Source organism: Portunus trituberculatus, chromosome 30, assembly GCF_017591435.1.
Source record: "Portunus trituberculatus isolate SZX2019 chromosome 30, ASM1759143v1, whole genome shotgun sequence".
Classification (NCBI taxonomy): domain Eukaryota; kingdom Metazoa; phylum Arthropoda; class Malacostraca; order Decapoda; family Portunidae; genus Portunus; species Portunus trituberculatus.
The window spans coordinates 7,917,750-7,932,749 of NC_059284.1; the positions used below are offsets into that span (position 1 = coordinate 7,917,750).

A 15,000-nucleotide genomic window follows, 5' to 3' on the forward strand; every position below is an offset into this window, starting at 1 on the left:
GCATCACGTGTCCCTATCTGTGTGTTTCGATCAGAGATGTCGCTGCTGGGACGTCACGCTATGCAACACCTTCCTTTGTTTACCTTCTATTGCAGTGATGAGTGTTGCGTCTGTCTGGCTCTGTAATGTTTCAACAAAGCTTTCTCTAACACTTTATTGTCTCACCTCAACTTTCTGTCATTTCATTTCCTTTAATTTCTTCCTTAATTCCTCTCATTTTGTCTTTCCATCATTATGTCCTTCCGATTTTTCCCTTTTTTTCATTCTTCCTCTTGCTTCTTTCCATTCTTATTTCGTATCGTCCTTTCCTTCCTTTCCTTTCCTTCTTTCCATCGTTCCTTTCTTTTCTCCATCCTTATTTCCTTTCGTTTTTTTCTTTCCTGATTTGATTTTTTTTGCATTTTATTTCTTTCTGACCTTTCCTTTTCCTTCCTTCCTTCCTTCCTTCCTTCCTTCCTTTTAACAGGCTAGCGGATACAATGAATTCAGTCTCTTGCTCCTCTCTCCCTCTTCCTCATCTTCTTCGCCCTTCTCCTCCTCTTCCTCTGCTCACAACCTGCTGCTAAGTACTCATCTTCCCATTCTTCTTTGCCGCCTGCTTGTCACTTTCCGGAATTTCTTCGTACATATTCCACTCCTCCTCCTCCCTCGGCATCCAGATCACATAGATTAGTCCACTCACCAGGTTTATAGCGGCCGAGACCAGGAAAACTGTCATCCAGCCGTTTTTCTGATGAACAGAGAACATTTGAACATTTGTTAATAACTAACAGTTACAATTGGGAGGTAAATACATAGTGTGACTGTAGTTGGTCTTTTTAAAGCAGAGCGTTTCAGGCAAAAGGAAAGAAGAGTGAAAGAAGGGAGAATAGGAAGATGAGGGACTGAGAGAGAGAGAGAGAGAGAGAGAGAGAGAGAGAGAGAGAGAGAGAGAGAGAGAGAGGAGGATAGGGAAGAAGGAAAGGAGACAGGGAGAGAAGAAGGTGAGAAAGAGGAGGAAGGAAGATAGGAAAGAAGGAAGGGGAGCAGAGAGAGAGAGAAAGAAAAGGATGGAAAAGAGCAATGAGGCATCTATCAGCTCACAACCTTCTCTCTGATTGCCAGTATGGTTTCCGTAAAGGCAGATCTACTGGTGATCTTCTTACTTTCCTAACTGAATCTTGGTCATCCTCTTTTAGGGACTTCGGTGAAACCTTTGCTGTCGGCCTTGACATATCGAAAGCCTTCGATAGAGTCTGGCACAAATCTTTAATTTCTAAACTACCCTCCTACGGATTCTATCCTTCTCTGTACCTTCATCTCCAGTTTCCTTTCCGATCGTTCTATTGCTGCTGTAGTAGACGGTCACTGTTCTTCCCTAAAACTATCAACAGTGGTGTTCCACAGGGTTCTGTCCTATCACCCACTCTCTTTCTATTATTCATCAATGATCTCCTAAATCTGACTCAATGCCCTATCCACTCCTATGCTGATGATACCACCCTGCATTATTCAACAGCGTTCAACAGACGCCCAACCCAACAACAATTAAATGACTCAAGGCGAGATGCTATAGGACGCCTAACTTCTGATCTTTCACTTGTTTCTGATTGGGGCAGAGAAAACCTGGTTTTGTTCAATGCCTCAAAACTCAATTTCTACAACTATCTACTCGACATAACCTTCCAGACAACTATCCTCTCTTCTTCAATAACACTCAACTTCCCTCTCCTCTACATTAAACACACTCGGTCTATCCTTCACTAAAAATCTAAACTGGAAATTTCACATCTCTACTCTTGCTAAATCAGCTTCCAAGAAGTTAGGTGTCCTATGGCGTCTTCGTCCATTTTTCTCTCCTCCCAGCTGCTTGCTCTGTACAAGGGCCTTATCCGCCCGTGTATGGAGTATGGCTCTCATGTCTGGGGGATCCACACACAGCTTTACTAAACAAGGTGGAATCTAAAGCTTTTCGTCTTATCAACTCTTCTCCTCTAACTGACTGTCTTGATTCTTTAAGTCACCGCCGCAATGTTGCATCTTTATCTGTCTTCTACCGCTGTTTTCATGCTGTCTGCTCTTCTGAACTTGCTAACTGCATGCCTTCCCCCTCCTGCGGCCTCGCTGCACAAGACTCTCTACTTCTTCTCATCCCTATTCTGTCCATCTTCCTAATGCAAGAGTTAACCAGTATCTTCACTCCTTCATTCCCTACACTGGTAAACTCTGGAACTCTCTACCTGTGTCTGTATTTCCACCTGCCTATGACTTAAACTCTTTCAAAAGAGGAGTGTCAAGACACCTCTTACGTTAACTGGACCCTCCTTTTAGATTTTTTTTGTTTTTTCTCTTTCTACTTTCTTCTTAACAGGGCCTGGCAACCAGCGGGATTTTTTTTTTTCCAACACTTTGTTTGCCCTTGGCCAGTGCCCTTGTAATGTAAAAAAAAAAAAAAAAAAAAAAAAAGGCAGGGAAAAAAGGAGGAAAGGAAGGAAGGGAGGAAGGAGGAAAGGAAATCAGTTAATTCGTGAATTGATAGGTAATTAGTAAACAAGACATGTAAATAGATAGAAGTCAGACCAGTCATTCGGTAAATAAGTTTTTGGTCATGTAGTTAATCCCTTCAGTGCAAGAACACTATCATACCTTTAGTTTGGGTATGATTGGACGATTTTATTTGAATTGGAAGGGTCTATGAAAGTCAGAAGATTAACGGCCAAAGTCTTCACTATTTTAATCCCCACATAAGTATCTGAAACTCGTACTGAAGGGGTTAAGCAGCGTTGCCACTAGTACGGTACTCACCATATCAAGGAAGACGGACACGAACATGGGCAGCAGAAAGCCAGCCACAGTCCCCAAGCCTACCATTCCACTCAGTGTCCCTGTGAGGAAGAAATGATCATACTCATACAAATATAAGTGAGATATTTTTTTTCGTCGTGTCAAGATGGGATGAAGAAAAGGAGTTAAATTAATTGTGGTCAATTTACATGCCTTAAACAAGGTTATCTTACTTGGGCGAAGATTTGTACGATTTTTGTTATCTTGTGTCTCAAGAAAAGGTGAGGACGAAGAAAATGTTGATTAAAAAGAGGAAAAATAAGAAAAGTCTGGAGTAGTTATAAAGATATTGGCCAATTTACTTATCTGAGACAAAAAAAACTATCGTACTTAGACAAATATAACTGCAAGTTTTTTTTTTTTTTATGTTGTGACCTATAGCGCCTGTAGGCATATATACTTGAAGAGTATACGTGGAAGCGCTGTTCAGCTTCCGCCCATTAGTGGCGCAGGCAGCTTTATTTATAGTGGTATCCATATTAGGGCCCATATCATCACCTAAGTGCATCTTGGGTGTAACCACCTAGAACCTGGATATCATGGTGACATGTAGCTAAGTTTAAACCACTCGACAAATGGCATAGCTTCAAAGTGGTATGTGGTGGGATTTGAACCTACGCGATCCTTCGCTCACCACCTTATCCACTACGCCACCGCCTCCTTTATCTTTTGTATTAATAAGAAGACGAAAACAATGATGAAAAGAAAGAAAAGAAAAGGAAAAGCTTAGAGTAGTAGTAGAGATATGGGCAATTTACATACCTTTGAGATAAAAAAAAAAAACTATCTTGCTTATTATAAGGAATAAAAGAACAAATAAGTTATTAGTACATAACGTCCTTCACCACGAATTCTGCAAGTTTACCAAAGAAAAACAAAGTGAGAGGAGACACGCTAAGCTTACTAAGACGAGGAGCATACCAGCATAGTTAGGAGCGATGATCATGGGGCCAATCACGTAGGTCACAATGGAGGTGGATAATCCAAACATTAAGACGACGAAATACACAGCCACTTCAAAGCCGTCACACCCGGCAAAGGCCAGCCCCATTAAGCAGCCCACAATCACCAGCGTGCCTGCCAGTGGTGCATAGATAGATAGATGAGTGGATGGGTAGGTAGGAAGATAGACTGATGCATAGACTGATGGGTAAATTGATAGACTGATTGATAGATATACTGACCGATTCCAACCAGAAAAATCACCCGGTGCTACTGTAGATGAAAATAGAATAACATAAACACCTACAATATAAAAGAAAATAATTACGAGGTTAGAAAAAAGTTAACCCCTATTCTGTCTAGCCCTCTAATACAAGAGTTAACCAGTACTCTCTATCATTTATACCTTTCTCTGGTAAATTCTGGAACTCCCTCCCTGTGCCTGTATTTCCAGCTTCCTGTGACTTAACTTCATTTAAGATGGAGGAACAAGACATTTATCCATTTCTTTGGCTAACTTTCTTGATCTGCAAGTGGATTGGCAACAAATTGGACTTTTTTTTTCATTATTTTTAGTTTCCTTTGACTAGCTTTCCTCTCTTGCACACAAAAAAAAAACATATTAAAACCTTACAGTGACTAGCTTGACGCATCAGATCCTACATTAGTGCAATTCAAACCAATCTTACCAAACATCTGGAAGAGTCTTCGTACTGTTAGCATGGGCATCCACTCCCGCCTCTCCACCAAGTCCGACAGCCACCCGTAGAATATCACTAGGAACTGAGCAAGTGCTGTTATGATGATGTTCAGATTGCCTGCATCCTTTAAACTGATTCCGATCTGCCGAGAGAGAGAGAGAGAGAGAGAGAGAGAGAGAGAGAGAGAGAGAGAGAGAGAGAGAGTTAATTACTGATGTTCTCTCGTCGCTGTGTATTTCTGGTGTTTGGTAGTAATGTTCTCTCTGTTTGTGTTTCTCTCTGTGACTCTATCTCTGTTTATGGTGTTCACTGTGTTTACGTCTTCTTAACCGATAACATCCCTCCCCCCCCTCTCTCTCTCTCTCTCTCTCTCTCTCTCTCTCTCTTTACCTGGTTGGTCAGAAAGGTGGGGCCCTCCGTGATGATAATGGTCTGTGTCCACACGTTCACAAACTCCATCATGATAAATAGATAGATGTACTTTGACTTGAAGACGCGACTCCACGGCACATTTTTCTGTAGGGGGAGACGGAGAAGAAGTAAGGTCCCTTCCCTCACTTTTGAATATTCTAACAACGTCCACTACAACCTGTTTAAGACAAGACTGCACATGGCAAGACGAGACGTTTATGAATACCGTTCTTTCTTTCACTTTTGAAGGTTCTAGTAACGTCCATTACAACCTGTTCAAGACTAAAGTCCACAGAGTAAGGCGAGATGTTTACTACTTTCCCACTACAGCCTGTTTAAGAGCGGACCACGGGACAAGACGAAATGATTACCAGTATTGTAAATTTCAACACCTTTTCACCCTCTCCACGTGTCAAAGACTATAAGAGATCTTTTACCACGTACCCTCGGCTGGTTGTGGTTCTTGGACAAGTGATGCAGCTCCTTCTTTGATATCCCGGGATGGTAGCGAGGGGTGTCCCGCACGTAGATTACCCAGAAAGGCAGCCAAGCTAGAGTCAATGCCCCGGACCCCCAGAATACCCACCGCCATCCGAAGGAATTGATCACGATGCTAGACAATCCGAGGGCAACTAAAGCGCCGAGACCCGCACCTGGAGGAGAAGCAGAAGGAGAATAGGATAGGTTGTGTATATGTGAGAAGGAAGGAGAGTTGTATGTAGAGGAAAGGACGAAAGAAAGAAGGATGGAATAGGATACAATATAAGAGAAAGAAGAAGGATTATTTGTAGATGGAAGTAGGAAAGAAGGAAGGATGGTATAGAATAGGGTTTGAGAGAAGGAAGAAGGAATGTTTGTCGATGAAAGGATGAAAGGAAGGATAGAGTAGGATAGGATATGAGAGAAGGAAGAAAGATTATAATGTGGTTGTAAAGACGAAAGAAGGAAAAATTGAATGTGTGTATGGGGAGAAGGAAGGACGAGGGTGTTCATAGATGAAGGGAAGGAACAGACTCAACATCTCGTTACCTGCAACACTAAGACTATACAAAAACTCTTCTGGAACATCAACAACGGTCTTCTGTGTCGTAACTACCTGAGAAGGCGATGGAGATCATGGTGGCTGTTTCTCCGGGAAGAGTCCAGCGGGAGATAATACTGTAGATGGCTGGAAAGATTGGCCCTGCAGCAATCCCATCAGGAAACGAAGGGCGGCGAGGGCGAAAGGGTGAACGGCAGCTATCGTCGGTGTGAGGAATGACAGAATGGAGCAGAGGCCCAACGACAAGCTCACAGTAAATGATGGACCTATTATCTCAGCAATGCGGCCTCCTGTAGAGTGTGGGTGAGAGTTGATCGTTATATAAGACTGTAAAAAACTGGATTAAAACACTAAAAGGATTTATAGTAGGAGGGAAAGCGCCTCTCAACTCCTTCATTACCTTCAAACATCATGACATTCAGAAAAATATCCGAAATTGCTTGCAAAAACTCTTACAGTAAAGAAAGAGATTGGGAGGTTGATTTTGATATGGTTAAGCTATAGAACCACTGAAATAATTGTAATAGAAAAGGTTTGCATTCAATTGGTCCCTAAGCGATTGGTACTAAGGTCATCTGGTCCAATTGATTTGTGGACCAAATGTACCAGATGTACCAATCGCTTGCGGACCAGTTGACTCGAACCCATAGAAAAATGTCACGCTAAAGAACTAGACGTATAAAGAAAACACAAACTTGTAGATATGTATGAGAAAATATCGTCCATCAATTATAAAGTAAATATGGAAAAAACATAATGCGAAGCCTTTGACTACACACTGACTGAATTTTCTGTGCTGTCATAAGAACTATTTTCAGAGATTCGAACTGGTTTAACTGCAGACCGCCTGGTATGTGATGTGAACTGCGTGGATGGGAATGAGACAAACTTCAAACCCCAAGACAGATGGACAGAGGGTATCACCTATCGCCTTGGTGAAGACATAGCCCCAGAAGAAGGTGCCGAGGACGAGGCCTTGTTCCTTCGGTGTCCAGTTGTACTCCCCTGCGCCCTGAGGAAAGGGGCGTCAGTGGCATGAAGAGATCTTAGAAAGCGGATTTCTTAATTCAGGAGAGCAAAGAAAGATCAAATGGAAAGAGAAGACAAGAAGCAAGGATCATTGTCAGAGATAATTACAAAAAAATGATTAAGACCAAGGGAAAGAAAGTAACAGGGGCGTCAAGAAGCTAGAATTTTTTTTTTCAGAGATAGCACGAAAAAAAAAAAGAAAGGTAACAAACTGAGATCCTTATTAAGGAGAAGACAAAATGAGACAAGGAAGACGGAAAGACAAGCTGGGATTTTTGTCAGGGGCAACGCACGATGCCAAGGTAAAAGCATGTACAGCAGGGGTTACCGTGGTGCCTTGGGCGTCACTGGAAGCATTGAGCGCCGCAGGACAGGCGTAGCTGGAGTTGATACTATAAGTGGCTGAGTTGTTCACCATAGAGACGATGGCCACACTGACGTTGAAGCGAAGCATGTAGTCCATCCCGCTCCCCAGCAGCCCAAGGAACACCAGCAGGTATCGTAGATACCCGCAGAAGGAGCACATCAAGTTGCCTGTGCGGTAAATACACACTCACTCACTCACTCAATGATGGGTTTACTGTCACTCAGGACGTTTAGTGGTCGAGACACTTGCTACCCAAGCCATTTGCTCTTCAGAATGTTTCTAGACCTACATGTGTGGGCTACAGGCTTCGTGAAGACAGCACACACCAATACAATACCAATACATTGTTTACCAACCCATTCACTACATATTAAACTACATCCACCGAGCCACTCAACCACTCACCACATCCTCCTATCCACACACCACATATACACTCACTCTTTTTCACTATAACTTTGTACATTTATCATAGCAAACTTGTATCACATAATGGAGGATAATGGTCATAATTGTACTTTACATAAATGAGAGAGAGAGAGAGAGAGAGAGAGAGAGAGAGAGAGAGAGAGAGAGAGAGACGTACATGATTCTTTGTCTACATTTTCATTGTTCCTGCTCCTGTTGGAGCTAGAAGCGGCAGCAACAGCAGCGATAATGGAGATGTTGGTGGTGCTAGAAGATGGGCAGTGGTGGTGACAGTGCATGGTTGACAGCTTCTCATAGACACTCACTCACTCACTCACCCACTCACTCACAGTCAGGAGCCACTACTGTCACAAGATCCTTAGTCACCTGTCAACGGTACACACAAAACCACCTGTACTGCCAGCGATTAGATACACCAGCCACAACAAAGCAAAAATACTGAAACGACACTCCCTCGCTCTTTTGTTTACTTATTGTTTGATCTAACGCTCCACCTTATCGCACGTCTCCCCACAGCGATTAGATTCCTCTCTATATCATTTCTCTGTTTATTCGATACTATATAGTAATGAAGCGCGCTAGTTTCTCTCCTCCTCCTTCTCTTCCTCATCCTCTTCCTCTTCTTCTTCCTCCTCCTCCTCCTCCTCCTCCTCCTCCTCCTCCTCAATTTTGTTTAAGTATAGAATAAATTCTCTATTATGTATTCTTCATATACAAAACGATATTTGTAACAAACGAGAGTGAACAAGTTATTGCCTTAGTTTGAAAATGAAATACCCCGCTGATGGCTCATAGAGTGAATGAGGACCTAATTTTTTTTTCTTTTTCTTTTTGATAATTGTGTTCCCACCAGAGAGACGTGTAGTATACCTGGTAAGAAATGAGCTTGGTCAAATGTTAGGCCACGCTGTGTGATAACCGCCTCTATTTATGACAGTTGTTATGTGATAGTGGTGGTGGTGGTGGTATCCCCCAAAGAAAGGCATAAATGTCTTCTCTTAAATGAATTCAATTAAGTCATTTAAGACGACTCTTTCATGTTTTATTATATCTGCAGCAGTATTTATTTATGTTCCTTCTATTGTGTGCTTTTTTGGCAGTGGTGTTCTGTATATAGCTGGCCAGTTCATCTCAGCTTTAAGTGCAATTCACACGTCAATAGACATGCATAGACCACAGGCGAAACAGAATTATAATAGACCACATATGCACACACAATCACCATTAGGGACTGAAATAGTTAAATACTTGTGGTGGTGGTAGTAGTAGTGGTAGTAGTAGTAGTAGTAGTAGTAGTAGTAGTAGTAGTAGTAGTAGTAGTAGTAGTAGTAGTAGTAGTAGATATAGTGGCTGTGAAAGATAACACACACACACACACACACACACACACACACACACACACACACACACACACACACACACACACACCGCGTAGTGTAGTTGTTAGCACGCTCGACTCACAATCGAGAGACCCGGGTTCGAGTCCCGGAAAGCGGCGAGGTAAATGGGCAAGCCCCTTAATGTGTGGCCCCTGTTCACCTAGCAGTAAATAGGTACGGGATGTAACTCGAGGGGTTGTGGCCTCGCTTTCCCGGTGTGTGGAGTGTGTGATGTGGTCTCAGTCCTACCCGAAGATCGGTCTATGAGCTCTGAGCTCGCTCCGTAATGGGGAAGACTGGCTTTCATTGCTGTTAAAGTGGTTCCCGCCCTTGGCGTTTAGTGGTGCTTTAAGGTGTAAATATGAGCTTTTCCAACGGTCATATTTCTTTCTTCGCATCTCGTGATTTTTTATTTCAAGCTATAACTGGACCTTTATGGTATCAGAGAATATCCTGTGCTATTTTAAGTGTGAAATCAATCTATTGAGTGATGTGGACTTTGAAATCGTGTTTAGTCCTATTGAACATAAACATTATATTTTTATTTCCTTTGTTTACGTTTCTGCTTCACTGTCTAACTCCTTCTAGAATGCCTTTAAAAAATTGCCTAGACTCTGTAATATGTGTTACAATATTCGCCAAGTGGAAATTGCTTGACTCTACAAGTTTTTAATGAGTTTAGATTTTAATAATTTTGTTTATATATATATATATATATATATATATATATATATATATATATATATATATATATATATATATATATATATATATATATATATATATATATATATATATATATATATATATATATATATATATATATATATATATATATATATATATATATATATATATATATATATATATATATATATATATATATATATATATATATATATATATATATATATATATATATATATATATATATATATATATATATATATATATTTTTATATATATATATATATATATATATATATATATATATATATATATATATATTTTTTTTTTTTTCATTCGTTTCCCTTTCATTCTAAGTAAAAGCCTGAGAAGAGTTTATATTGTCTAGTATTTTTTTAAAGAATTATAAAGTCGAAATGGGTGAACGTTTTAGTAGTGTTATAAGTGAAAATGTTTTTATACTTTTACTTGATTTACACATTTCTTTAAAACCAGTTAGGATGAAGATGTTTTGATTTTTGGATATTGGTTAAAGTATCTATCAAGTCAAAGATATCAAACATTCAGCCGCTGTTCGTTTTTTTTTTTTTTTCTATAGACCATTTTTCAAATCATTTACGTAATTTAGCCAAGTCACCGCTGTTCCTGCTTTAGGCTGGCGTCTTTCTTCCAACCCCCAATTACTCAATATTTGATCTAATATCTGGTGATTTTTACTAGTTTTCGTGTGTTTCTAGACTCAGATGTAAAATAGTAGAGATAAAATGAAGAAGAAATGATAAAGGAGAATGAGGAAATAGTAAGGAGAAAGGGAGGACAGAGAGGAGAAGCAGCCAAGAACGATCTACTGATGGCATGCTGGGTGAAACTGATGAACAAATTGGATCAAATGCAAACACACTTGCCATCAATGTCACATAAGCATCTTGTTTACCCTTCTAGATATAATAAGATCTTGGCGTCATACTGATGATGCAAGAATAAATCTATAAAACATATCGTTGTACAAAATCAATACCTGATTTAAGATTGAGGCGGTAGAAAAGAATGAAAAATTGTCAAAAACTTGTGGGATATTGTAGGATTAACTCGTGTAGAAAAGGGAAAATATTTGCAATCTAAAAACTCTTTATACTTATTCACATGAAGTACTGGACAAATCATTTGTAAGACTAAAGCGATGTCAGCAATATAACTGTTGAATCTCAAGTATGACTAAATGATAAAAGAAACTTATTTGCACACTCAACTACCATGGTTGTTATGTGATAAAGTGAGATAAGTTTCTGATAACAAATTGGATGTTTTTTCTTTGGTTTTCAGATATGAGTTCAGTGGGTGTGAAGAAAGAAGAGGAGCAGGCCAGGTGAATTTTTCTTGCAGCTTTGAACTTATCACATGAGGGTAAGATTTAGTTTCATTTTATTTTTCTTTTGTATTTATGAACTTTGGAGTGTATAAAATTTTGTTTTTTAATGCACTTCTTTTGGCAGGTGTAATACTAAATAAAAAAATGTAAGAGTGATATAGACAATGAGATGTGTCCTACACCTTATCATTATTAGTAGTAGTATTGATTATCTATTAGTTATTATCATTATCATTATTATCATTATTATTATCATTATTATTATTATTATTATTATTATTATTATTATTATTATTATTATTATTATTATTATTATTATTATTATTATTATTATTATTATTATTATTATTATTATTATTATTATTATTATTATTATTATTATTATTGTTATTGTTATTGTTATTATTATTGTTGTTGTTGTGCGTTGGGTCAGCGTGTATAACTGGGGTAATTATGGGCAGGGTGGAGCTCTTTGCATTGTTCTAATAGTGGAAGTCATTCAGTTTTATTACTACCATCTTATTTGGCATGTGTATGATGTGTATGCTCTAGTGAGGTAAATTCTAAGAATATGAATAACTTGGCTTATTGTGATTTCACTAAGAATATGCAATTACTACTAATTATTAAGATATTGTGTAATCTTATTTTCATTTTATTTTTATTATTGTATTTTCATCTTAGTTTGAATGATACAACCTTTATGCAAACTTTTCATATCAGAAAGATAAAGTATCTTTAAAGGCCTCTGTCTATACTCTATACATACACATGTATCGGCCACACGTATGGATCATGTGTCTCGGTAAATACAATATAATATCCTATTAAGAATTTGAGTTGTCATGTTGTGCATTGAGGTGTGACAAGTAGTACTGTAGAAGTGTTCAGTGATGTGGGTGGTGTAGGTGGTGGCATGTGCTAGTCTGTAGGTGAGGAGTGCCTCGCATGGCCTCGTCAGCTGTTCCTTGCTAGTGAAGGCACCCAACTCATGAATACCAGGAGAAAAGCATCCTTCAAATACTGAATATTTATTCAAGTGACTAGAAAATTGAATAGATTCACATTGAACACCAAGATTAAGATCGTAGTAGGAAATCGTGCTTCTCACTTGGCCAAATACACTCTAATGATAAACCACAAACTTACGTACATTATTCAAGTGTAAATTAAAATAATATTTTTGTCCTAAGAGAGAGAATCTGTCTAGAAACCAGAGAACCTTCTCCAGGAAATTGACCCAAACAAAATAATTTGTGTTGAGGAAATAAAAAGTATCAAGAGGGTTGTTGGCCACTTTCTTCTCCTGATTTTAACACTAAAAGGGAAATTCATCTAATCGTGATTGTACGTAGTAATTGTAACCTGGTGCATAAAACATGGGGATCAGGTCTGTGTTACATGTTCATATTAAACACGAATATAAAAGTTAACGATAAAAATGTACTCCATTCAGGGAAAGGTTAGAGTATATTCGTAGATGTCAGGCAATCCATATTCACCATATTTTAGTATTGTTAGGAATGGGTGGGAAATATTCATCATCATTTTCTTTGAAAAATTCATAGTCCCGCCTCTAGATTCCTGGCGAAAAAGGTACTGTAGGTATATATCTTGACCTCGCCAGAAACAGTCTTGTCTTATTACCTATTGTGGCTTTTTGTTTCGTGGGCACAGTGGGAAAAGTGATAGCATGTGACTTGGCCGCAACATGCAACCCATCGCGACCAGCTCAGGGATTATCCGTCATACTCATCTAAATAAGAATATATTAACATACCAAGACACTACGGTGTGTGTGTGTGTGTGTGTGTGTGTGTGTGTGTGTGTGTGTGTGTGTGTGTGTGTGTGTGTGTGTGTGTGTGTGTGTGTGTGTGTGTGTGTGTGTGTGTGTGTGTGTGTGTGTGTGTGTGTGTGTGTGTGTGTAAGCAACTATCATTTCTGGTGCCGTTCACTGTGCACAGTGGGCTCAGGAGATGCAGGCGGCGAGCTACAGAGCATTGCTTGTGTGGTCGCGGGGCAGGACTGTCGCTGCTGTCTCAGGACTCCGATGGATGGCGCCTTCCGTGAACCAGCAACACAGCCTCCAGTATTCCGTCTCCTCCCAGAGGTAACATTAGCGTGTGAGAGGGCTGTGTATCTGAGTTCAGAAGAAGAGTGGAATTAGTACAAATAAACATTGGTAATATATATAACAACATGTATAAACTAGTTCCTTCAAGGTTCACCCATGTCACAAGCCACCTCGGGCTACTGAAGCAAATCCTTTCTGTGGTCTGTACTTTCTCTATCCAAACACTGAGTGATACGTCTATGTACTACACAACTTGTTCTAGTGACAACGCTCTTGAGCCTCGAGATTTCTCTTCTATATCTTGATAAGACTTCATTGTTACTTTTCCTTAACAAGTCCTAATACGGTAATAGGGTCCGATTCCGAGTGGAAACGCCTATCATGGCAAATTCATTCTGAATTCATATTAGTTCATCTGAATGTCTAAAGCTGACATGATACTTGCAGGTGCAGTGGGTGCAAGTGGAGGTATGAAGCCGACCGTATGGTGAAGGTGATGGCCCGCAAAGTGGAGATTGGGTTTTACAACACCGTGAGTGGCTTCACGCTCAACGCAGCGCGTCCAGTGACTCCTGATCTGTTTGAAGAGGCCCTGATACACCTCCAAAAGTGAGAGAGAGAGAGAGAGAGAGAGAGAGAGAGAGTTGGGGAGGGGTGCGGAGTGGGAAAGAGGAACGTTATATTACAAAAGAAAAAAAGAAAAGCTTCGCTAATGATAAGTTCAGATTCTTTTGACAGAAGCATACTGCATATAGATTCACTTACTGACAACAAAGAGGGATATTCTAATGAGTATGTATGTAAGTTAATTCTGTTATCTCAGTGTTTTTATTTGCTTATTTTTCAGTTGTTTCAGACATAAAAGTTAGGTGTTTGGGTGCAGTGCGCGGCGTGAGGGAGAGAAGCAGAGTTTCCCTCTAAATACATCATTATGGTCTAATATATATATACCTAACTTTCCCGTCGTGACTCTCAGGAAGGTGGAGTTCCTCCAGGTTTGTCTCCCTCAACGTTATGGACGCATGTGGATCGCCGACATGGACACGATGCCCAAGATTGACTTTCAGGTAATGAACGGAAGACTAATGAGATCAAACTTTTCTGTCTGCTTCTATGTTGTGTGAATAACTCATCCCTTAATTAAGACTTGAGTCTCATATGTCACTATGTTTCTTTATGCATTTTTGTTGTTGTTGTTGTTGTTAGTAATGCGGTGTGTGTCAAAAACAGTGTATCGCACGTGCTGCCACTGTGCGAGCAGACATTTGTGTCTTACATTTCTATTAGCAATTATTCTCACATAGGTGGTGAAGGATGGCTCACTTTGGGATTTAGTGAAGAATAGGACAAAAGCTACCTACAATGTGGCTGACGGTCCACTGTGGGCTGCCCGGCTAGTGGTCTGTCCACCTGAAGAGCCGTGCAAATTGCCTCAGGTCAAGGACGCCTTTCCTCACCAGTACCATCTCGTCTTCAATTGGAATCACGCTACCACTGACGGTGTGGGCATGGTGAGCATGCAGCAGATTTTCTTCACACTCCTGGACGACATGCTGGACGTAGCTCAAGTCGATGACAAGCTAATCGGTAAAATGCGCGACAGGAATGAGGACAGAGCAATCGAGGCCAAAATAAAGGAAACCTTGGAGAAGGATCCGCAGAGGTTGAAGGTACTGCTGGAAGAAGTTTCCAGATACAAGACCAGAGTTCCTCTCATCACTGAGATCTTTGGAGAGCCACAGGAACC

General features: G+C 39.9%; 2 protein-coding genes and 1 long non-coding RNA gene across 4 annotated transcripts in view; 1 reads left to right on the top strand and 2 right to left on the bottom strand.

Annotated features, from left to right (window-relative positions):
* Positions 1-8,131, bottom strand: part of LOC123510689 (sodium-dependent phosphate transport protein 3-like) — an 8,956-nt gene extending 825 nt beyond the window's left edge. Inside the window, exons 1-7 of one of the 2 annotated variants that reach the window (XM_045266007.1) lie at positions 5,974-6,129; positions 5,322-5,530; positions 4,857-4,982; positions 4,455-4,608; positions 3,745-3,900; positions 2,785-2,864; positions 1-730 (exon numbers count right to left, since the gene is read on the bottom strand). The exon at positions 1-730 is cut by the window's left edge and continues 825 nt beyond it. In XM_045266007.1, the coding sequence (XP_045121942.1) occupies positions 563-730; positions 2,785-2,864; positions 3,745-3,900; positions 4,455-4,608; positions 4,857-4,982; positions 5,322-5,530; positions 5,974-5,995 (915 nt within the window). In that variant the 5' untranslated portion in view covers positions 5,996-6,129 and the 3' untranslated portion in view covers positions 1-562. Of the gene's footprint in view, positions 731-2,784; positions 2,865-3,744; positions 3,901-4,454; positions 4,609-4,856; positions 4,983-5,321; positions 5,531-5,973; positions 6,210-6,843; positions 6,932-7,276; positions 7,483-7,901 lie in introns of those variants that run through there. The other variant, XM_045266008.1, reaches the window with a different exon arrangement.
* LOC123510694 overlaps positions 1-15,000 on the bottom strand; it is a 22,100-nt gene that overhangs the window by 2,859 nt on the left and 4,241 nt on the right. The gene's annotated exons all lie outside the window — the stretch shown is intronic.
* LOC123510688 overlaps positions 11,131-15,000 on the top strand; it is a 4,809-nt gene continuing 939 nt past the window's right edge. The window contains exons 1-5 of the mRNA XM_045266006.1: positions 11,131-11,214; positions 13,144-13,289; positions 13,701-13,862; positions 14,230-14,320; positions 14,558-15,000. The exon at positions 14,558-15,000 is cut by the window's right edge and continues 939 nt beyond it. Coding sequence (XP_045121941.1) covers positions 11,209-11,214; positions 13,144-13,289; positions 13,701-13,862; positions 14,230-14,320; positions 14,558-15,000 — 848 coding nt within the window. The 5' untranslated portion in view covers positions 11,131-11,208. The remainder of the gene's footprint in view (positions 11,215-13,143; positions 13,290-13,700; positions 13,863-14,229; positions 14,321-14,557) is intronic.